The 25078-nt window shown below is 38.4% G+C and overlaps 1 protein-coding gene across 3 annotated transcripts; it reads right to left on the minus strand.

Annotated features, from left to right (window-relative positions):
* Nucleotides 1-77: 77 nt before the first annotated feature.
* jcada (junctional cadherin 5 associated a) lies at nucleotides 78-22344 on the minus strand. 3 transcript variants are annotated; one of them, XM_067369975.1, is made up of 4 exons: nucleotides 22209-22344; nucleotides 9007-9478; nucleotides 3204-7222; nucleotides 78-2451 (listed from the first exon to the last, which is right to left on the minus strand). In XM_067369975.1, the coding sequence occupies exons 2-4, from the start codon at nucleotides 9357-9359 to the stop codon at nucleotides 2417-2419; spliced, it is 4407 nt and encodes a 1468-aa protein (XP_067226076.1). In that variant the 5' UTR covers nucleotides 9360-9478; nucleotides 22209-22344; the 3' UTR covers nucleotides 78-2416. The 3 variants fall into 3 exon arrangements, with proteins under 3 accessions (XP_067226076.1, XP_067226077.1, XP_067226078.1); XM_067369976.1 differs by lacking the exon at nucleotides 22209-22344 and adding an exon at nucleotides 20806-20943; XM_067369977.1 differs by lacking the exon at nucleotides 22209-22344 and adding an exon at nucleotides 13495-13573.
* Between the last annotated feature and the right edge of the window lie 2734 nt (nucleotides 22345-25078).

Consider the following 25078-nt stretch of genomic DNA (forward strand, 5'->3'; position numbering starts at 1 on the left):
ATGACTCAAAATAAGGACTTTTGAATAATGAGAAAAATGGTTTCTTTATTACTTGCCATTTGTTCAACAAATGTGTTTGATTATCATATATTTGTTTGTTTCCAGGAAGAATTCATCTTTATTTACACATTAATTAAATGCATTGAGAAAGAGAATCATCATATTTCTTTAGAAGTTCAAACATGTGTTTTGATTTATGCATGACTCTTTATAAGCCTATTAAAGAGGAAACAAGCTCTCAGATTGTTTCTCCCTTCCATGTAACACATGAAATTAATAGATGAAAATAAAACAACAATCCATGCAAGGAGTTTATTAATGAGCAATCTACTATAATGTACAAAGGAGTTTCCTCTCAAACATTTCATTCACATTCACCCAATACTTCAAAGACACAAGTACTGAGGTGCACAGTAAACACTCCCCTTTCTGTAAAATATTCAAAAAATAGCTTGTTTTGAATTTAAATATTGTTCAAAGCTTTTTTAGCAGGATAAAAATGTGCACAATGTAATATAATGAATATATTTTTAATGTAGTACCAAACGCAGTTGTATGCAAAACATTTTCCTGACCCCAGTTTACATCTCTTATCTCATGCAGAGAAAGCAAATCAATTCCAACCCAATACAAAATAATCATGTACAGTTTCTGTATGAAAATAGAAAAAGATATTAAATGCCATATACGTTATATGCAACAATATAATCATCTGTTTTGAAAAACAAAATGGTACAAAATGGTATAAACAATCAAGGACTACTTACAACAATAATTTGATGCCAACTTACAAAAAGTAAATGTGATTAATGCTGTGTCTTATTTTTCCCTATCCACTGACTACAGAACATCTATTTGCATGAATTAATGGTTTATTATAATTATGCTTATGGCAAATATCAATAGTAATATTACTATAACATTATGGTATTTGCACCCTTATCCGTAACAATAACTATATTCAGAGGAAAGGGAGGCAATGACTTTTCTGGAGTTTTTGGCGGAGACTACTATTTCCAGTTTTTGGATACGCTAATTACTTTCATTTTAGTGCACTTTGGACTCCATTTAAATAAACCATGTGATGGAAATATCATTGAGAAACTGTTGTCCACCTCAACTATGCAAGTACAGAGTCATAACAGAAAGTAACCAAGCAATTAAACTAGTTAACAAGCACTACATCCGGTATGTATACTCACAATATGAGTAAGCTTTCAGAACTTAAGATGCAGAATACTTCATATGTGCATAAAGAAACACATATAACACTTTCTGACATTTGTGCAACAAAAAGCACGCCACACGGCACAATAAAAGAATCATTCATTGCCAGAGTAATACAGGATAATAGACATTCAGATATGATATATCCATAATGATTGTAAGCAAGCAAACAAACAAACAAACTCACAAGGTAAAATAAAAACACTTTTTCGAATATATATTCATCTGTACAGATTGTTGATAGCTTGATAAAAATAAATACATTTTTCTTCTTCTTCTTTTTTTGATTGCATTTTGTGGTGAGATGATACATTGTCAGATTGCTATTCTGAAAAGCTCAAACTGCGTATGAGATATGAAAACTCTTAAGTGCAGGGAGTAATTTTAAATCAATAACTATAGAAACTAAAATCACTGCAGTTAAGATTAAAGTTGCTGGAGACCAAGATTTCACACACAAAATATCCTTAAATCTTTGCCTCTGTTCAGCTTTCTTCTTAGTTGCCTCTTTTGGGTAAAAGCAGCCTATTTCATAACTTTCAAAAAAATCTTATTTCGTATTGCAGTTTTACCACAGTGACAAACATGGTTTCTTCAACCTGTAAAACAGATAATCACACTTTCCTTTTAACATTTCTTACAAAAATATTTATCTGTGATTAAAAGCACAGTGTAATGTCACTGATTCGGCTGCTACCTCGCCAGTCCGGTTCATTGCTTTGTTACATCAAGGCCTCTCTCTCCGTTCTCTCATTGGTAATACTGCAGAAAATGAGAAGTGCAAGCTTTTGTGTCTTTCTTGTCGCTGTTGGCACAATGACACTGTGTTCTGTGAAAGCCCAACAGAACTCCAGCATTTGCTGGTGCAGAGAAACTTTAGAAAATTATTAAGTCTATACAGACTGATTTGTAGCTATTTTTGTAATGTCTGAGCTTTACTTGATATACATTATACATTCATATATCATTGATAAACATCTTAGCTATTCCAGCCATCAACAGGTCATAGAGATTCCCGGAATTAATAGTCTTAATAGGCGGCATGAAGTCCATAGACCTGCTTATAAACTTCTGTGACATTTTTAATAGTGAGTGGTTCTAGCCTACATCATGTCCAGTTTTAAATGAGTGTTTGTTTACAGCGTGTATTCAGGTAAAGTCACAAGGTTTGCTCTGACAGTGTCCAAGTTCAGACTCTCTCCACACGACTTGGGTCATATCCATCTGAAGACAAACACAAATTATGTTAATCACAATATATGTTTACTAGAAAAGCAGTGTAATATCAGTTTAGTATAAACTTTTTTTCCAGAAAATATAATATAATATAATATAATATAATATAATATAATATAATATAATATAATATAATATAATATAATATAATATAATATAATATAATATAATATAATATAATATAATATAATATTTTTGTTGGTCCATTTTCTATACTCAGCTGATTTGTTATGGCAATGAGAATAAATCAGACCACGCTTCCCTCTTGTGGTGAAAAAACTCATTGCTCAATGCCCTCAAGTATTAAGACCAGTTACTGTGGCTTGGCAGCTCATAATTCTACAGAATATGCCAGGAAAAAAACAATCACCATTTCCACTGGAAGTTGATTGTCTGTCCAGTTTTTGTTGTATACCTCACCAATACATTTAAAGTAACCTATGTCATGCAATAAACCATACTGCTGAAGGTGACCTCTACTAGTAATGGACTTCACACAAGACCATATAAAGCAAGACTGTAATATTAGAAACAGACTGGTATGAAGTGTTTAGCAATTACAAACTAAACAACAGCTGAGCTGACTATTTGTTTGCCAACTGTTATCAATATGTTTATTAGTGACTATAAGGAAGCTAAGATGTATCTACTCTTTCATCAAACTAAGAAAATCTTTATTTTATACAGAATTTGGTTAAAAATAACAAGAATGTTATCAATGTTGAGTTTAGTGTACTGACCTGAAATAAACAGCTTGTCATCATCCTCTATTGCAGACATTGTATTATGCATGTTGAATCCTTGTGGCAAAGTGATCTCTCGCTTTGCTACCATGCCACTACGGGGTTGTGGGATTGGACGTGCCATAGTCTTTGGTTGCTGCCTTGATCTTGCTTGTATCAGCTCTTCAGCTAACACTTCCTCCTGAACCGTTTCCTCATCCTCTTCTTGCATATAACTGGTCATGTCTTTGTTTTCTCCGACTGCATTCTCACCATATTGGTTTTCTTCCACTAGCGTTTCATCAACTTTAGCTGATTCTTTTAGTTCTGCTCCCTCTTCTTCCAAGTCTGCCTCTTTGGCCAAGGTGATCCTGGTGATAGTTCTCACTAATGAATGAGAGCTTTCTTCTTTTGCATAGAGATTGTACTCCAGGGATGCTTGATCATTTGTGGATGAGGGGGACTGTGGAGATGAGCAATATACCTGCAACTGGTCCTCTGGCGCCTCTGTTATCTCAGCATTAACTGTCTCCTTCTTGTCTCCCCCACCTACACTAAGAGTCAATTCCTCATCCTCGGCAAGTGGAAGCGACAAGCATAAATTACTCGGAGGAAACTCTGGGAGCTCCAACACTGAGGAGACCCTCTGGCTATGCTTCTCAGCACTAGATAAATCTCCAGACTCCTCTTCTAGTCCTCCCTCTAACACATCTCCATAACTTTCCATAGACCTATCTGGCACCTCCTCAAACTCTCTACTGACATTCTGCGTCTCCTCATTTAAGGGCATCTCTTTGGTTTGCGTTTCCAAAGCTGGAGCATCTGTGGTTATCAAATTTCTTTCTACTGGTTTCCCATCAACCTGATCAACAACCAAGGCTTCAACTGGCACTGCAATGCCGAGAATTCTGGCAGCCCGTTGTTCAATGGATTCATTTTCAGGAATGCCTTTGGCACACTGGACTTGGTACAGATTAGTCAGGTCTTCGGTCTGCATATTGTTGGCCTTCTCTTGACTCAAAAGAGTCTCAAGATGTTCATCTGCCAAGGTCTTTTCATTACTCCAGGTCATATAATCTGAATATAAATTGTCATCGTCATCATCCTCATAATTAGCCTTAAACCTACAATGAAGACTCTTGATCACATGGATGCGTGAGGACCTCCCTGATCTAGAAACCTCTGTGCTTCCTCTCCTAGCTTCCTTTTTGAGGGCTTTGGAGTTGAAGGCATTATTATTGTTCAGGCTTTGACTACCTTCGGCAAAATCAGGGCTGTGCCTGCTCAGATCTCCGCTACTGTCTGATGATGTAATCTGCAAGGTCTCACACATCTCTGAGTTATCTGAAGGGCTGGTTAACATAGGTGACTCAGGACTCAGGCATGTCGGGGATCCAGACGTCACAGTGTCTGGAACGGCAGTGTATACTGTTAAACCAACATCCTTAAGCAAGGACTCCTTCGGCACTGGGATATCCTGCCGATGTATCACTGGATCTGTGTGCTCCATTTGCAGAATCTCAAAGTTGACATAATTATCAGTTTTGGTGACAGGTATCTCTTGCGTCTGGCTGTCCACCTTTGCCTTGGACAAAGAACTTTTTGTTCCTTTGTATTCTGGATGGCCTCTTTTCCCTGAATTGGACATTACATTTAAGTTATTGCTTTTCAGTTGCGTCTCTGTGACCTGCACTATATGTGACTGCTGATCAGTTTCTTTCTTCACGTGAAGTGGGGTGGTTTCCTGTTTTGTATTGTTGACCTCTCTGCTTGTGTCACTCAGCTCCAAAATACTGTTCAATGCCTCATCCAGCTCCTCTATATTCTGGTCAACATTTGGATACTTCCCAGTATGATCCTGTATTTCCTTATTAAAAGACTCAAGCTCCCCAATTGCATCCCATTTTCGTCTGTTGACTGGCTTTAACAAGAACTGTCCAAAAACTTCTTGACCATCTGATGTTTGCTTAGTCTTTCTCAGCAAAGGTTGACGGTCTGGAGATGGTGGAATTGATGCTGGCTGGGGTAGAGTTGGGCTTTTTATATTTGAACTACTTCCAGTCCCAGTTCTGGAGAATGCGCTGTTGCTGGAAGGGTTGAGATCCTTTTGACCTATCATGGGATATCCGTAATTGCCACTACAGTTAGTTTCATCATCATTATCAGTGATTGTGTAACTGGAGGGATGGTCATTTGCAGGAGGATGGCTATTTCTGGAAACTTCTGGAGAGCCTGTCTGAGTTTCCTGGTTTCTGTACTGATCTCCAGGCCAGGATCCTGCATAGAACAATTCATTGTCTTGACTTGGATCAAGTGACCTAGTATCTACAATCTCTTTCTTCAAAGGGGAACTTTTAATGGATAAGGAGCTGCTGGACTGTATTTGTGTCTCTTTGCTTGATGTTTTCAAAATGTTTTGGTTGTCATGCTGCACCACTGTGTTTTCTATTGAATTAGTCACTTTTTGATTGTTATTTGGGTCAGAGACACTTTTGTTTGCTTGCATACTAATAGGGACAGAAACCAGGCAAAACATTGTCTCTTTCAGCTTCTTCTTTGAGTTTTTCTTATTCTCAGCCACAGTTTTTGCCTCAAATTTCTTTACTTGTGTCACTGTCTCAATCAAACCCTGGTTTGAGTTGGAGTTCTGATGCGTTGTCATCTGAATAGCAACTATATTGCCATGGGTAGCTGGATGCCTGTTGCAGTTTTGGTCAGGTATTGTGTTTGAATTTTCCGTCTCCTTGTGCATACTGTCCTCATTAACAGAGTCACTAATATTGCTTTTACTTGGTTCAGTGCGGTCAAAGGGTTTCTCTGTGAGAGAAAAGGCACTGTCATTAGACTTTTCAGATATGAGGTTGACCGGAATCTCATTTCTGATATTTCTGATTTTGTCTGCATCCGTCAACGAGTTCCCATCTATCCCTGCTCCTGAAATGTGTCTGACACGGGGGTCATCAAAGGGAATGTACTGAACATTACCCATCCGTTCTTCACTGTAGCCTGGATATGCCTGTCTCCTGCAGGGCATACTTCTTCTTCCATCTCTGTAATGGTCTGGCCAAGCCATCCCAGTCTGCCTTATAAACCATTCCTGCACTTCTGTCATGGCAGAGCCCGGCATATAAGGGTCACCTCTGTACTGGTGGTTAGCCATTGAAATAGGATAAGTTCTGTGACCCCCTTTAACTACAGGCTGCCTCCTGTAGGATGGAGGAGGGATATAACCAGGGGGCTCTACACCAGAACCACCAAGTTCTTGTACAAAGTACTCTTGCCTTGAGAAGGGCAGTGGAGTTCTGTCTCTAGCACGAGGAACAAGCTCCCCTGTGAGCATCTCTGCGCTCCCACGCATCTGCTGGTGCACTTCGTAAGATGGAGGTCGAAGAGGTCGGCTGAATCTCGGTTTTGATAGTGGTGCGGACTGTGCACCTGATCGGTCAGTCCACCGCAGCCTGCTCTCTTTATCATTAAGATGGCGTCCATGAGGGTCTCGTGTGTGGTGACCGTTTAACTTATAGCTCCCATATGAATCTTGCCCAGCAGTTGGTATGCTGAAGTACTGGAGGCTTTCGGATTGCAGAGCCATTCTGGGCAGTGACTGTGACTTGTTTTTGGTTCTGGGTGGAACAGCTCCTTCTGCAGTTCGTGGCCTACGTTGCTCCTGTGCCACCTCGTTTTCAGATGGCTGACGGCTCATGCTAGTCATCGGACGCCACTCCTCTGTTCCCAAACTTTGGTACTTCCTTTCAGCTGCAATTCTCCACTGGTGGAGGGCCATCTCTCTCTCTCTGGCACGTGCGCTCTCTGCCCGCCTTTGTCTTTCACGGTTGTGTTCCTCTGTGCTTAAGGCAGATTCTGGCCTCCGCTGCATGCCCTCTGGTTTGTTGGGAACCCCTCCTCCACTTCCACGTGGATCCCTCAAGTCTGCATAATCCAGAAGCACACTAAAGTCCTGACCTCTTCTCCGCCAGTAGGACACATCCTGCTCAGATCTAGGCTGAGAATGTATTCCTCTGTGGGTCTCAAAAAACCTGCATTAAAAACACACAGATGGAATTAAATAAATAGAGGTCAGCAGTATTTATTGGACTTGAGGATGTGAGATTAAGAGATTTAATGTACTTTTTGAACAACTATAACTTTCTTACAAAAAAAGAAAAGGTCAAAGAAATTTCACTGGAAAAAGAAGGGTTATGATTAGGCAAGCACTTTAGGAGCTGCATTAATATTCCAAAAGCTTTCCAGAGCTGGAGAGACCTAAGTGGGAAGGCCTGAAGATGGACACAGAGGCTGCGTATGATATGCTCTTGCATACTGTATGTTCATTTTTTGTTCTTCCTTGTCGTTTGTTCATCATCTTTGCTTTATTTTTCACAAAGAATTATTTTGCTTCGCTTCAGCTATGATATAGTGACATCCGCTCTTGCACTGTGCGTTTGTGCATTTTTAGGGGGTTGATTTCAAATATCAACAGTGTTTCTCAGAACACATCTGTGTTCAAATCCCATTATGCAAGCACACAGGCAACATCACACTAACAGTAAACTAAAAGAAAGAGGTGCATGTTGACAATGATGTCAACAAAGCAGAAGACCTCAAAGGGCCCAATAAACTGGGAGGCTTTAATGGTGCAAACACACCAAAATAAATTAGCATTTTCTCTTAAGCAGGAACATAACTAGCTTGTGTGGTGCAAACCGTTGAGTCAGCACTGAAGGTCTGTTCTCTCATCCAGTATCTTGGCAGCAGAGAGCATATGATCTGCATGTTAAACAATTCTGACCTGCACTCATGGAAGGATAATCTAGCTTAGTAACAGTCACATCAGTGGAGCTGCTTCCTGCCCTGGACTGCTGAGTCTCAAACCATGTGACATGCAATTACTTGAAAGTGCAAAGATGCACTATAGCTTGATAGTATACCAATAATTATGTCAGAAGAGATCTATCTATCTATCTATCTATCTATCTATCTATCTATCTATCTATCTATCTATCTATCTATCTATCTATCTATCTATCTATCTATCTATCTATCTATCTATCTATCTATCTATCTATGACATTTATGACATTGAAAATCTATAACACAAGGACATTATGACTTACTTGCTGATGAATGTAAGAAAAGAGAAGCATTCCCATGTAAGCTTTTTTTTTTTAGAGAAAATTAATCTCTGAAGCTACTCTGCAAAAATGCGGCTGGCAGAATTCAGATATTTTCATATTTATATTCAACATGTTTTATTAATAATGCTGTTATATAAGAGATTGTTATAAAGAATGGAATATTGATCTGACAAAGGGCTCATGGGACATGTAGTTTACTGCTGGCTCTGACTGCAGACCTGAGCATGCTCAGTAGGGGGTGCTGCGGGCTTTCCGTCAACATTGGTGTTTATACCACTACAGTCCCGTGTGAAATGAGAGGAAATAAAATCCGCACTGCACTAAACATAGTTAATGAATTCATCAGCTACAGGGGGAATGAGGTAGGAGAGAGTGCAGGGAAATGAGTGAGACTGAGGAAACGGAGTACATAAAAATGTAGGAAGTACAAAGAGGATGACGTAAGGATGAAAGAAAGTGCAAACAAAAAATAAGAAATGGAGAGAGAAAGGCGGAAAAAATTGGGATCTGTCCTGGTGCAAAAAGGAAGTCCTTGACAGCTCCTACCTTTACGTAACACTCTTCATCATGCAAGACAGCTTAAACCTCAGATCAAAGGAACGAATGAAAAGAAGGAAAGCCAGCAGCAATACAAGAATGAGGGGAAGAAGACGAAGAGGTCAAAAACAACTAATAGCACAACTTACCCACTGTCAGTGGTCAGGCTGTCTTCTGGCAAACGTCCATCTCCCAGGTTACCGTTGTCCATGTCTTGTGTCCTCTGCTTCCTGACCCTGTTCTCGGCGTCACCGGGGAATCCCCTGGCAGGAGCTTGTCTGATGCCTCCACCGCTGTAAACATGGTCCCCCTCATAGCCATTCACGCCACTGTGTCCTTTCCGCTTCTCTGCGATTTCACACCGGCTGTCGCTTCGTGACGGCAGACATTTCTCATAGGTTGCAGGGTGGGGGGAAGACGAGTGTGAGACAGGGACATTGTTGCTGTTCCTTTGTGGGACTTTGTATCCATGAGAGATGAGAAGGTCTTCCACGCTGTACATGGCTAAGCGGTGTGTTTATGCTTTTAGTGGTGTGTGTGTGTCCGTGCGAGTGTCAGATGAATTCCGCTCCTAGTCCAGATGAGGCAAGCTCATGAACAGCTGCACAGGAGAGGCCATCGCTGTGAAAGAAAACGGGACAGAGGGGAGGGAGAGAGAAAGAGAGAGAGAGAGACACAGATGAAGTTAAAATGATTATCTCTCACAGTCTTTTTCATAAGAGGATTGCTGCTCGCAGCCAAAACAAAAAGGTCCTATCTTGCCACGAGAGAAATGATTCGTATTGCTGTCGGTCTGTCTATCCACTGACCCAGTCTTCTCTTCTCCCACCTGCCCCCTCTTCTCTACTTTCCTCTGTTCTTTATCCAGAAGGAAAATCTCTCCAGATGACTGACTATCTCATGCTCAGAAACTTTATATTACCTAGGTGAGGAACATTTAAAAAGAATAAAAAAATCTTGAGCCATAATCCCGACTTTAGCAAGCAAATAATTGTTATAAGACTTCATAAGAGGCCATTTGTGTCATTTAATAATTTTCATAAGATAACAATTAGCAATTTCATCAATTGAAAATATAGGTGCTGAGCAAAATCTAAAATGTGATTATTTGAAGTATCTTCCAAAGCGTTTGTTTGTTTTTGGGATATTTGAATCTGTGTGAATCTACAAGGATAGAAAAACCTGAAATCACTTACAATGTGCACAGAACTTTCCCTACAAGGAAAACGGTTTAACAAAACTACTAAATAATGTCTTAATGAATATATAAAAATGCAAAAAGATTTTTGTGAGTGTTAAGTTTAGTGTTATGGGACAGGAAATATCAACTACATTATTTAAAACCCATATTACAATGATGGTAATTCAGATTGTGATGAAACCTGATCTCATGAGATCAGCTTTATATGTGAACATGCAACAGATTAAACAGTAGTAGGCCGACTGGTGTAGACAACAGGCAACCAAAACAAAACCTGCCTTGAAAAGGGAGAAGTGAAACTAAGTGTGAGCAAGACTAAGGAAAAATTGGTTACCTACACTGTCCTGAACACACACACTCAGAGAGAGTAAGAAAAAAAAACAAAAACAAGATTGCCCGCAAACCCTACCATTATAAGTATTACAGTTATTTCATTGATCTGCTGAGGGTGAAGTCCAAATGGTAGCTTAGACTTCCACAATACCTGAATGTTCTCACAGCTTTGCATGCTGACTGATTCTGTAATCTCCCTAAAAACAAGCTAAAGCAGAATCTTTTATGGAAAAATTCATGATTATTAAGTTATAAAATGCAGTCAATGCAAAATTATCACCGTAATCAATAAAACACCCTCAACCTGGTTAATATAAATTATTAATATCTACATGTTAGATTTTTACATGTTATGGATTGAGATTTTACTGATGGCACTGAAACAAATAGGCACATCATACCACAATTTTCCACAAGAAAATGTCAGTTTTGATCTAAATGATGTTTGTCAGAAGTTGAAGGAAGCAGTTAGCAGAGGTATGGCTTTCACATTTTCACACTTTCCAACCCAGATACTCCAGACAGATCCACATTCACCATTAAAGGCCCTTAGAGAGAACTGCCTCTCACAGCATCATCTAACACACACAGAGGTCAAAAGAGGCACCAAAAATGATGCTTTTTTATTTTCTCTACCTCTTTACATCTCCTCTTGCAGACACTCACACAGACAAATTTAGCACAAAAAAAAAAAAAAAATTAGGGAGGTAGAGTTCCCATCTCTACTTGCCCAGGGAAAATTCTTAATGTGAATTTGATCAATGCCATCCGTTAACACTAGCCATATTTTTCATAAACATTTAGTCCACCTGCACACACACACACACACACGTTTGTTTTTGTGAATTGTGAGGATATTCTATTGGCGTAATGTTTTTTATACTGTACAAACCGTATTTTCTATTGCCCTACACTATCCCTACCCCTAAACCTACCATCACAGAAAACTCTGCACATTTTTACTTTCTCACAAAAACTCATTGTGTATGATTTATACGTCTTTTGAAAAATGGGGACATGGGGTAATGTCTTCATAAGTCACCCTCTCCTTGTAATACCTATGTCATACCCAAGTCATTATACAAATTTGTGTCCTGATATGTCACAAAAACATGCACACACCGTTGCGCCGATGACCTCATGGGCAGCGCACCGACAGGTAGCGCCAATGCGCTTCGGGCGACCCGAGTTCGAATCCCAGCTCGTGGTCCTTTCCCGATCCCGTCCCCCTCTCTCTCTACCACTTCGCTTCCTGTCTAATCACTGTCATATCATAATAAAGGCAAAAATGGCAAAAATAAAACAGGCACACACACACGCACACACACACACTGTACAGCTCACTAATCAAATAATTAAATTTGCGGCACTGATCATGTGAAATCCTTTGTACAGTCAATCAGATGTTATTCAATTGAAGCACAAGATGGGTCAATTTATCCTTGCACTTCATTATTTTTTCATTCATGTGGCATAATCTTTAATTAAAAACATTAACAATCCCTCCCCTCAATGACATCTCTTTTCTGATGACGTGTGCACAGGATTGAGAGGTGGGCAATAAACCCTCCCCTCCAGCAACCTGTCACTCACATGACATCACAACAATTAGCAAACAACAACGATCCAATTAAATCCAGATGGACAAAATCAAGTCACGCCCCATTTTTCTCATGCGAGAAGCTTTTTCACACAGATTTACGTCACAAAAGGGAAGAAAACATCCAAAATATATATGCCTTCATCCCATAGCAGCACAATAAAATTCAAAAGCCTAAGACTTGGGCAAAAAGTGGAAACAATTCAAGCCAAGTCCATGGAGACTCTAAATGGCATAGAAATGTCTGCCTGCTTCAGAGCACAGCTGAAGTTTTCTCAATGACAAACTGCCTCTTAGAGCATGAGTAAATTCATAAAATTGCAGATACGTGATCTAGACTACTTTGCTTTTTTTTATTAATGACCTGCTTTTATGGCTAACACATGTCACAAGCTAAAAATGAACAAAAGCACAGGCAGACCAGTGATGTCATGAGGCTGCTCTGAGCCAAAACACCACAATAGCAGTGAATCATTTAATTCCACTCAGACATTGAGAACTTCAGATTTCTTTTTCCAGCAATAAATGCTGAGGACCACCTCTTTGTGTCACCCACTTCACGTAAAATCCCTTATTTGCAGCTAAATGCTAAAGATAAAACCCATAAAGGCAGTGGGCCTCTTACCTCAGAGGAAACTGAACTCTTTTCCTCTATAGACTGCAAGGTTTGCCTGTGGAGCCAGCACTGCCTTCCCTCATAAATGAATCACACATTTTTAGATCTGGCCTGCCTCACACCCCCCCCCTCACCAGCAGTCCTGCAGAGCCCAGAGCTGCCGCCATGACAGTTTGGTGTCAACTCTTTATTCTTGGACTTAGTCAGATTTGTGGTGTGTTTGTGAAAGAAAAAAAATACCAAAAGAGAAAGCCCAGTAAAAAAACAACAACAACAAAAAACAGAATCACACCGAATCAGATAATGTACTTAATTTTTGCTTAAAAATTATTCTACAAAAGTGTGATTGAGATTTACAGCAAGCTTCATTGATTGAGAATTGAGTAAAAAGTAAAGAGAGAGAGAGAGAGAGAGAAGATAAAACTTGTCAGCTGAAAAGGAAAGACAGAGGTGGAGAAAGTCATTACATTTTGATGAAGAATTACAAAGACAATATTTTGTATTCTTTGAAATAACGTGAATCAATAAATCATGCATAATAAGACCAGGAATGTGTATTAGAGAGTAAATAAGGTCAATTTTGATTTCATGTTGACTTCCAGTCTCTAGGGTGACAGAACAACTGTGATGAAGCTCATGATGAACGACCTCATCAGACTAATGTCTCATCATAGATTGCCTAATAACTGCCATAAACATGCACGTAATGGCCGACGCAGTATTAAGCCTGAGAGCACAGCCACTGTACCATGACACGGCATCATCTCATTCACCGAGTCAAATGTAAATCTGGATTCTGACTGTCTATGGCTAACCAAAATAATATGTTTTATAACAAACAATACAATGTCCACCCTGTCCTATAAAAAGTTCTTCCAGAGCCTCACCCCTTCATTGTTCAGTCCATCCACAAGGAACTCCTACACTGTCCCTTAACAGGCACGTGTTCGCACTCGGACAACAGGCTCTTCATCGTAAACACTGTGAAATCATCACTGCTGACCTCTTCTTCCTGAGGACGTGTGCACGTTTCAAGGGACGGGGCGGAGGGCTTGAATAAGCCTGACAGCCTGAGCCAGACAGTAATACTGAGAGGAAAGAGCCAAAACAGAAGGAAAAGCTTCATCAGACTGGATTTTGTGATCTATATATCTTCATTCTGTCACTTGTAACTCACAGGCCTTTTCCAGAACTTTGCTTTGTTTGGTTCTAAGCAAGTATAATGTGCTGGCAAACCTCTACACAATGTCCGCATCTCCAGTTAACCCATTCATTTATCCTTCTGTAGGCTGCGGGATGTGTTTCAGTAGTCTACATTCTCTGCTATGCAAACCAATATAGTGTATAAGATTGTGTTCAGACACCAGTTGTGAGATTTAGAGTTTGTCGATAGAAAATTTAAATCTGAAGTGGATTTCCTCTATAGTATATATTTTTAGAGTGAAGATATATTTAGTCTAAGTTAGGCTTAAAGGTACCCAAAAATGAAAATGATCCCATGGTTTACTCAAGCCATGCTAGGTGTATATGACTATCTTCTTTCAGACGAACACAATCGGAGATATATTTAAAAATATCCTGGCTCTACCAAGCTTTATAATGGTGGTGAATGGGGGGCGTGTTTTGAAGCCCAAAAAAATGCAGAGGTTAATAAATGCCTACTGAAGCAAACTGATGTTTTTTTGTAAGAAAAATACCCATAATTAATACCCATTTTTACTTTATTAACTACAATAACTAGCTACCAGCAGACGGCCGTATGCATCGATTTGCAACGGAAGAGTAACCCCTAACCCGACACATGACGCAACGACGAATGCTGAAGTGCAGAGGATAGAGAAAAACAAAACATTGGTCACAAATTAGAAATCTAAAATGAGAAATTTTAAAGAGAAATGTTGGATGATTTCAAGATAAGGTAGAGGAGCTTCAGTTTGTTGCACAGCCCTATTTGTTTAAACCATGAAAGGCGTCTAAGCTCACGATAGTCCTACATCATACATCGCTTCAGGGGTTACTCTTGTGGTGCAAGTCGACTTGCGCAATAGGCTATGCGTACGGTCATCTGGTGGAAGCAAGTTATTTTAGTTTATAAAGTTTTAAATATGTATATTCTTCTTACAAATACACATTGCTTCACTTCAGAAGGCCTTTATTAACCCCCTGGAGCCGTATGGATTATATTTATGATGGACGGATGCACTTTTTGGGGCTTCAAAACGTGCCCCCCGTTCACTACCATTATGGAAGAGCCAGGATATTTTTAAATATATCTCCGATTGTGTTCGTCTGAAAGAAGAGAGTCATATACACCTAGGATGGCTTGAGGGTAAGTAAATAATGGGATAGTTCACCCAAAAATGAAAATTATCACTTTAAGCTAACAGTAAAATAGGGTTCTGCCCATATAAAGATGTCTTTCACATTTAAAATTAGTAATTTAGTAGATGCTTCATATATTTAATGGGAACGATTTTTTTTAAAAACATAATTAATACTTTCACTCAGCAAGAATGCATTAAATTGATAATCCGGTTGTTAAGTCTGACGTCACGCGGCTGCGTTTCCGGGTCCTAACGCTCTATCTCATACCACAAGAAAACAACAAATGGTGCTAATATACATACACGATGTGGTGTAATACTACAAAAAATATATAATTACAACCTTTACCTCCATATCAAAATTCCAGATGGCCAGACAATGATTCATCTTTTATAAATCATTAAAATATTAATATCTGTGACGCTGTGAGCACGGAGACTGTTGTGTAGACTGTAAGTATTTAAAATTTTTAACTTTTTTAAATGATTAAATAGCGCTCATAAACGGCCGTCGATGGCATTCTCAAGTGAAACGAGTCGAGGCTTGGACCCGGAAACGGCGTTCTTTACATCACGACTTAACAAGCGGATAAGTCTTTTGACTTTTACAGTCTTTCTTTCAAAAAAATTATATTTCAAATATAATTGATATATATATATATATATATATATATATATATATATATATATATATATATAAATGCTGTTTTTTGAAAGTTCTAGTCATCAAAAAATCCTAAAAAAAATGTATCACAATTTCCACAAAAATATTAAGTAGCACAACTGTTTCCAACATGATAACATTTAGAAATGTTTCTTGAGCACCAAATCAGCATATTAGAATTTCATAATATTACTGTTTATTTACTGTATTTTGATCAAATAAATGCAGTCTTGATGAGCATATAAGAGACTTCTTTCTAAAACATAAAAAAAAAAAATAGACAATAATGCAGAATTGTAACAGCAAATAATAGAAGAAGTGAAGAAAGATTTATATAAAGTTATGGATTAATGTCGTGTATGCCTTCAGGTTGTTTTTGAAAGGATGTGGAAATTATTCATGCCTCTCTTCTCTTAGTGACAGACCTAAGCAGCATCTTTTGAGGAAAAAAAAAAAAACATTAAACAGCTCTTGTTTTGTTTGAGCTGTGGTCATGGGGATGACCATTTTGCTTTCTTTGAAAAGCGGGTTTCAAACAATAGCCTAGAAGTATGGTGTCACTGGCGGCACTAAAGAAATGTTTTCAAAGTCTGGTAATTCAATTGGCAGGAGGACCAAAGGATCATCAAAGCAGGAAGTAATGCTTTTCCAGCCTGGAACTAACCACAGTGCCAAACCTACAGTACAATTCAGTTCTCCATGTGTTCTGAAAAATACTACATTTATAATTTACCAAAAGAGTACTGAGTTTAGTTACAACAGACTGTGTAAGATCCACATGCCATCTTTATAAAATCTGTTCCATCAGATTTTAAAATGAATTGAGCCGAGCTGGGTTTATTTACTCATAATTTAAAACTTAACTAAACCTTTAAAAGCATAAAGTGTCGTTTTTCTCCTCTCAATCCTGAAATGTGTTGGCTCAAAATGGATATTTGTATCAATGCTTGAACATACTTTCAAGGTCAACTGCTGCTCTGTCTTTTGCTATTAATGTGGCAATTTAAACCGAACAGAATGGTCAGCACTTGAATGAAACAAATCAAAATTTATATGTCTATTAAACAATATGTCTGTGACTGTTACTAATGGGTGATACTTTTCAATGTCATTTGAGGCATTTGTGATTTGTATGCCCAATCTTCTTGTTTATGACAGGAAGCACAAAGGCCTTGGGGAAGATGAACCAAAATCCAACAAGAACATATAACAACCTAATCGAGAGGAAAAAAACTGTTATGTTAGGCCTTGTGGCAGGTTCAAGGACATCTACAAATGCACGCTTATAAAAAGCAACAAACAAACAACACAGAGTACGACTTGTTCATGGTCTTAACACCGGTGATAAGTATGACTTATTCACAACAGGGTTTCTAATAAACTAACCCGCATGGCTGTACATAATTAGAGTGAGGAGACTTGACTTATACAGAGAGACGACAGTGACAAGGTTTATCAGTTAAAAACACTCTGATCAAAGGACTGGCATACACAAGCATTCTGCTAATTACGCTCTTATCCTGCCAAAGAATATGATCTCAAATGAAGGGGAAGAAGCTTAGAGACATTTCAACAAACACCACTGTGTTAAACAGCACAGACAGGAACACCTGGTGACTATAGACTATCACTGGAACTGCAATTGCAAAATAAAAGCCTACAATTTAGTATTAACAAATAAATGGCAAAGTAATGACACTTAAAACTGAATAGCCTACATAATACCAGCAGTATTCAATAGTACTATTCTTCTACTCAGCAACCTTCTTCACTGTTCATGGTTTGAAGGGTATTATGTTATAATCATAGGAAAAAAGCTGACCAGTGATCCTTATCGGTTTCTATTCCTCCCCTGAGCTTAATCATCTCAGGCTAATGTATTTGACCAGAGGAATCCATACAGGAGCATATAGGAAAGTTCAGTGGTCCATCTGTTTTCCATATGAGTTTAAGGCCTCTAATGTATGACTTCATCATAAGCAAGAGCTATATACCAATCCTTTCCCTGCATCTCTTTTAATTACTATTTGGCCGCTCTTTCATTGCAGTTTCATCTGCAGATGGTTGCACTTTGCTTGTTAAATGTTTATCACAACCAAAAAGCTTCTGATCTTAAAGTAGTTCAATTGTTGATCCCCAGCTTTCCAATATATAAGGAATTTGTAGGGGAAAGCTTGTCTTTTACATATTATTGCACCCTCGACCAATATGCATAAACTCAAACTATTGTAATTAATTTGGTAGTAGTATATCAAACTTGTGTTTTTGATCAATTGTTCAGAGGTATTCTGTATTTCCAAGTTTAAAAGGAAAAAAAAAAGCATTCAGAGGGGCTGCTAAAATTGAATTAAACAAATGTAAAATATAACTGCTGTATATATTAAAAATAGACTAATCCTTATTAAAATTACAAAAATTATTCATTCAAGAGCAGTGAGTGATGTTATCTTTGTCTTTTGTTATTTGATTAACATTAATGAATGCAGCAGATTTATTAGGCTGTTGTCACTTTAAGAGCTGTACGGATCCAATATACTGTTACACATGCTTTTTCTTTCTCAACTTTTTACAATAATTTAATACATAACCGACTGTGTTTATGAGGATTCTCGCCAAAGTGGCATTTCAACATTTTTTGAGACCGTTTTGGTGCATATCTGACTGTATACTTTGCAGAACACATGCAGAAAGCCACTTGGGGAACAGTATCTCTTTAGCGGCTTTATCCTTATCGGTTAATAGTGCTTTTAATAATGTTGTTTGATATCAAGCACATCCCGCAGTTTAGCAACAGTAGACTGCATTTTATAACACTCACTTATCCAGCTAATTTGGATATTAAGCTTGGCTTAGGGAGGAACGAAAGCACACCGCTGTGAAGGAAAGGATGGTGCGCCGGGCGGAATGCAGCAGCGGCACAATAATCATTTAACGTTGATTATCTTTTTATAATCGTTGGAAGTCAAAATCGAAATTGAAAAATCAATTATGATTAATTGCACGATGTTCAAATGCAGTGTCACAAATTTGGAACTTACGGTATCTTCTCCTGTTCTCTATCTTTTTTGTTTTCCAATACAGGCAAGAATTGAAACAAACCTACTTTTATGTTATCTATTCTTTGAAAGAGCAATGGCCAAATATTTACTATGAAATAATTCTGATTACATTCATGATCTGCATGGGATGAATTACCCTATGCAACTACAAAGGAGATTGTGAAAACATTCTCTGTTTTCTGAATGAGGCAACTCTATTCATTAATCTCTATTATGGATAAGAACTTGTATGCTCTATGCATGTTCACAAATGAAGCTACACAATAACATCAAAACACTGCACCACTGTAAAGTACCTAAAATTCCACTGAAATCCAATACATCTGAATGATTACCTGAGCAGTTTTTAAAATTAGGAAAGAATAATGTCATCAGTCTGTTCAATAATGAACAGCCCTCACCACTTAAATGTGACCAACTGCATGTGTGCCTCAGCGGTATCAGCACATTTCCAGGAAACAGACTCCATCCTTTTCTCCACGTACCACTAGATAAGTGATGCTCTGTGATTCAGCTCTCTTCCTCTTCTGTCCTGCCATTGCCCTCCCTTTTCTTTAGAATCAAGGAACACTTAAGTAGACTATTTTGGATATGCATGTTCCTAGTTCAGTTCTGAGAAAGAAAAAAGCACATCTTGAGGTCAACCAGTATGGATTTTTATGGATAACTATATACATAAGTGATATTGGCTTAACAATTTAATTGCAGTAACTGCCTCCAAATAACACCTCACATTACACCTTTGTTTGATCATTTGATCCTTCTGGCCTCAACTTGACCTATTCACATTTTATTGTGAGTGACCATTTGCTTTATTTCTTCACCTTTTACAACAGCTTCCAACACGCACAGCTTTATATAACAAATAACCTACATTCTTGCTTTTGAAAACAAAAGATCTGTAAACCACATGAAGAAAGATATGCTTGATTAGGTCCTTTCCAACAGCCTCTAAACAGGACCTTGGCAATCAAAAGACCTGTTGTACATTGTACCAATTCCACTCTGATCACAAAACGAGGGCTCATTTCAACACATAGATAAGGGCTCATTCTAAACCAGACTCCTCTGCTCTGCTGGCATCTACACAAGTCAAGGTCAAAAGCACCACTAAAAGGAGCCCTTCTTTTGAAGAGTAGCTTCCTAATTGAGTTGAAGTTACTATACCATCCGCCGCAGAGTTGTTGACCTCGCACCTCACTGTTCGCATCCCGCAAACTGACACAGGGCGCTTCCTCTGCACGTGAGACACATGCCCTTTGATGTTATTCACTATAACCAGCCGGTGTCAACACAGCAGGAGGTTGTTTGTCTGAACAGTTTAACAACAACTGCTGACACAACCAATAGAAGCTGCCAGATCTCTATTCACATAGGGTAATACGTGAATAATATTCTTTTCAGAGAAGTCGACGACTTCTTGCGCCACCTAAACTGTTTTTGTTTTATTTTGTCCCCAGTCAACTTTACAACTTTTATTTTTTAGGTTTTCAGTATTCCTTTCATTAATAACTACTATAACAATAACGATAAATATATAGAGTGAATTTAGGTTGAGTGGGACACTTTTTGCCATTAAGTTTGACTGAGCAAAAGTGTCCCAATCAACCTGAATTCACCCCTATTCACCCCTAAACATTCTAAATTTAAAAGAATTACAGAGTTTGCGACACAACAATAACAGCACAGAGAAACGATATTGTTGGAATCATTTTCACAATTTTTTTCTAGCCAATCAGAATCCACTCTGCTTTGAAGAGCTCATTTAAAGGTGCAATGAGTAAAATTTGGGAGGATCTATTGACAGAAATGCAATATAATATACATAACTATGCTTTCAGTGGTGTATAAAGACATTATATAATGAACCGTTATGTTTTCATTACCTTAGAATGAGCCATGGGTCCCCCCTCCATGTCAAGTTGTCATTTTGCGCCAGCATGTTTCTACAACAGCCCTGAACGGATAAACACTCTACAGAGCGCATTTCGTCGCTATATTGTTCTTCTTCTAAATCGTTCGTGTTTTTAGAGGCAGCTTGCATTGTCACTACGCTGAATACGCACAAGGTACTCATCTGGTCTTTTAGAAGAAGAAACTGTTCTTTGTTAAAAGTAAGAAGAAACCGTATTGCTTGACTGGCTAACTTACTTTTGGCTGTCTCAGACGACGACATTTTTGACTTGTGTCGGCCAGGCGGCCACCATAGCTTCTCTATTTTGCTTCGAAAGGGAGGGGTGAGCTGCCGTTGGTTGCAGTTCGCAACCTCACCGCTAGATAGGGTTGCCAGGTTTTCACAACAAAACCCGCCCAACTGCTCCTTAAAAATAGATCAAAATTAGCCCAAAAGCATGGGGGTCCCATGGTAAAAATCGTATTCCGGAGGGTAAAAGCCGCGTTTTTGGCGGGGCTCCCCTGGTAAAATTCGCACTCCAGTTTTTTGGGGTCAATTCAACCCACGGACATGAAAAACAACCTGCGGCAACAGTGTAAAAGTAGCCCAATTCCGCGGGAAAACCGCGGACTTGGTAACACTGCGGCTAGATGCCGCTAAAATTTACACACTGCACCTTTAATGCAGCAGATTTGCAGCGCCTGCTTAAAATAAACAGAATGATATAGTGCGTTTATGTGGACGTTATTGTTAGTATGAACGGGCCATAACTCTAGTGCGAACCGATGTTGTTATGTTTATCTCATGATGAACGCGATTTGTGTTGGCGAGTGTCTTTTTACTGCCAGGTGGGAATTCGCTAACTTATAACCAAACTTTTATGGTTATTGAAAAGTTTGAAAATGCAATTAAAACAGAACCTGTTAATATTTAAAAAGACAGGCCAATTAGGAGGTTAAACAAACCCCCACCCCCCACACTTAGATTTTTTTTTTTTTTTTTTAAATATGGATCGCGCGAGTGACACCAAAATGCATGGCGTGCGTGTAATAGTGAACCATGCATGTCGTTTTAAACATTAAAAAAGAAACAGTTGGTTGCTGTGGATTTGAGCACTTCTGAAATAGGATACAGAGAATTCATGTGCACATAACTTGACATCAAAGTTATAATGGCATGCTACGTGAAGCTCATTTCTCCTCTGCACTACACAATCTGTTCACTTCACCCTTTACCTCGCTAATGTAGCACACATCTTGCGCACTGCGCCCGACCCCTAACCACACAATTCACAGACAAGCAGCAAGCTGTCTGCCTTCTGGACTATTTTTTTTTCCACAGCGGAAAGCAACAAATTAGCTGATAATCATCAATGCAATTCATCTCAGTCCACAATATCATTCCAGCGGTATTCGTGGTCATTTATTCTGTGATGGATTCAGGGGCATTAGCCTACGGGACGATAGATGCACGAGTCCGTTATCTCACAAGTTCATCCCTTATGAGACGCTTCATTCCCTGCGTTTATTGAACGGGTCAGTGTTACTAACGTCAGCAGCTGAAATCGCGTTTATTTCTGCAAGGTCCTCAAGAAAGCCTCGTCGATAAGCCCATTTTGAAATTTGTTAATATATTTCAGTAAAATGTAACGTCCACATACCTGAGATGTGCTCTTTTCGAGGACCGTGTTTAGTTCCTGATGTAGTGTGTTGAATCCGCTCTGTGCTGAGCATATCTGAGGCTGTGCAGAGGAGAGGGAGAGAACTGAGCTCAAATGTGTCTTGTGTGGGTCGGCTGGCGAGGGGAATGGTTCCTCCCAGCGTGTGGGTAAACTTTTACTGACGAGACTGTAACATACCCCACCCACCCCATCCCATTCCACGATTACACAAACCCATACTGAGGCTTATTCATGCTGGACACATGGTCTTTGATAACTACAACTGTTGATTATTGATAAAAAAAAAAAAAATGCATAAACAAACATTGTCAATCACGTTTTTTACCTTGCTGGGAAACCCCCCATTTTAAACCAGTTTAAGGCTGTTTTCTGGTTTGGGTTCTTAGCCTGTCCCAGCTGGGCAGCCAGACTAAAACCTGTAAACAGACCAACCTTGGAGTCGGAGACCAGCTTAAGAAGCTTTAAGGGTTTTTAGTAAGAGATACACTTTGAATTAATAATATTTTACCATTTTTATTCACTTCAGTACTTTTTTTAAAGTCACCATGAAATCCAAATGGGCAATTCTTGTTCTTGTATTTCTTATCAATTGATTTAAAAAAAAACAAACAAACAAAAAAAAAACATGTGCCCTCATAATCTCTAATTAAAATAAAAATAATAAAAAAAACTATCATAATATCTCTTCTTTGATTATATTGACTAGCATTTAATCATCCATCTGATCTTAACAGTTAATCAACAAACTATTTAGTATATCTATTAATTTTATATCATTGTTCAGTATCAACATAGCACATACCGAACCGTACTGAAACCGTGAGCCTAAAACCGTGATACAAACCGAACCGTGAGTAATCTGAACCGTTGCACCCCTAGTGAGTTCATATTACAGTAGTGTCAATATATTGTTTACCATATATATTTACAAAGTGTGTGTAAGCATTTGCAATTAATTAACACAGTACAGACTGCCAAAGAGAGGAACCAATCAATGATTATGTGAACAAAAGGCCCAAAATGTGGGTATTGGATGCAGGGGCTGTAACAAATCACTGTACAGTGTCCCATGTGACAAACGAAAATCTTACTATGTGAAAGCCGGCAGATTACTATAATTCACCACGAATTTGAAAAGTTCAACAACAGTATTAGTTCAGTCATACTAGCTTTATAAGAACAGCACTGTAGTAAACCGTAAATAGCATCACTGTATACATTAGTGTAGTTTTACTCTAAATTGGCGGTTTTATAAACACATTGGATTATGATTACTAGATCAATTATTAATACATTTATTGCTTTAATCCTTGAAATCAAGGCATTTTAGTTGTTTGTTTGCAAACCTTCAGTAATTCAAGTCAAGTTCCAGGAAAGTGTGGGCTAAAATATTTCCTTGGACGCTTCATGTAGTTCAGTAGCATACACACACGCTCCCCCATACCTGAATGTTTTCGTGGCTGACCATTCTCAGATGGAAAGTGGTTTGCTTTGAACAATTTAAAAGCACAAAAAGGCTGACGGATCTAATAATATTGACACAGATGTTCCATATAACAGAATCCACACAAAGTCTTTGGAATGGGAGTGGGTTGTTGGGAGTTTCAATACACGCTCCCATTTTACTTCTCATATTGAAATCACCAGTTGATCGAAGCTGTGGTTTACTTGTGTTTCCAGTGAGATCATTAGGTTTGTTTAGTGAGGTCACCCTACACTTACACATCTGCTGAAGTAACTCTGAAGGTCATGGTCCTTCAACCGCTTCAATGTTTGTGATAATTCCAACAGCCTTTAAATTACCTAGTTGCTGCTTATCTGCTTCCTGTAAATCTAGCCATTGTTTAAGTCTGCCTCCCTTCCACTAAAGTTCGGATAAACAGTATTAAGGAAAGCCATAGCTTGTACAAGAAGAGGTAGCGTCCGGTCTGACAGTGTCTATTTTGCGAAAGAGAAAACACACCACACAAAGATACAAAAAATTCCTTTAAGGATATGTGGAAATTCTTCCAAATACCTACTGCGATTGAATAAATCAAGCCAAACCTACACTGTAATTTCTTTGTTTTAACTTAAAAAAGGAAGTGTTTGCGTTGCCTTAAAATAAAGTTTAGTCAACTCAAATATCCAAGTTGTCACTTAGTACAACTTCACATTTCAAGTCAACTAAACTTAAAATTTTAAGGCGCCAGGAACACTTACTTTTTTATGTTGAAACAACTAATGAATATTAGTGCACCTGGAAACCATTATAATAGGAGTTATAAAGGATACATCACTGTTATAACAGTATCTCAATATATATATTAAAATATTTTAAGTCTCTCATTGAAAAAAAAAAGAGCATTTTTACTTCTGTGAAACATAAAGGACATACCATAATTATATAAAAAAATTATATTAGCATAATAAATTATATTAAATAGCTACTGGATTTGTGTAGTATATTTATATTACATTAATTTATATATGACATACAGTCTAAGTAATTACTAATTAATATCAGACGAAGTGTTGAAATGTTTTGCTTAGCCAGTGTGAACAGGAGCAAAGGGGAGATGCTTGGCAGCCTGAAACAGAACACAAGGTAATGGGCTTTGGAGGACAATCAATCAGCTGTGATAGCTAGCATAGCTCCAGCCCCTTTAGCTCAATCATACACATACACAACTTGGCGTGGTGAACTGAGAGATTGTCTACCACTCAAGGTTTCAGTGCCTCTTGGCCAATGTGCTTCACCTTGGACTGTCTGCTCAGCTCTGATCTGGTTCACTTGGCATTTACAGCCTGTCAACTAGAAACTGTCAGACAGATTATTTAATTGGCTTCCAGTTAATCTGTAAATAGAT

The sequence above is a fragment of the Chanodichthys erythropterus genome, chromosome 19 (genome assembly GCF_024489055.1).
Source record: "Chanodichthys erythropterus isolate Z2021 chromosome 19, ASM2448905v1, whole genome shotgun sequence".
Classification (NCBI taxonomy): domain Eukaryota; kingdom Metazoa; phylum Chordata; class Actinopteri; order Cypriniformes; family Xenocyprididae; genus Chanodichthys; species Chanodichthys erythropterus.

Excerpts from the sequence above, each read along its gene's own strand:
- jcada (XM_067369975.1), bottom strand. The coding sequence starts at position 9,359 with ATGTACAGCGTGGAAGACCTTCTCATCTCTCATGGATACAAAGTCCCA. Across the intron at positions 7,223-9,006 it reads AGCCTGACCACTGACAGTGG|GTTTTTTGAGACCCACAGAG; the intron begins GTAAGTTGTGCT and ends TTTTTAATGCAG. Across the intron at positions 2,452-3,203 it reads TGACAAGCTGTTTATTTCAG|ATGGATATGACCCAAGTCGT; the intron begins GTCAGTACACTA and ends GTTTGTCTTCAG.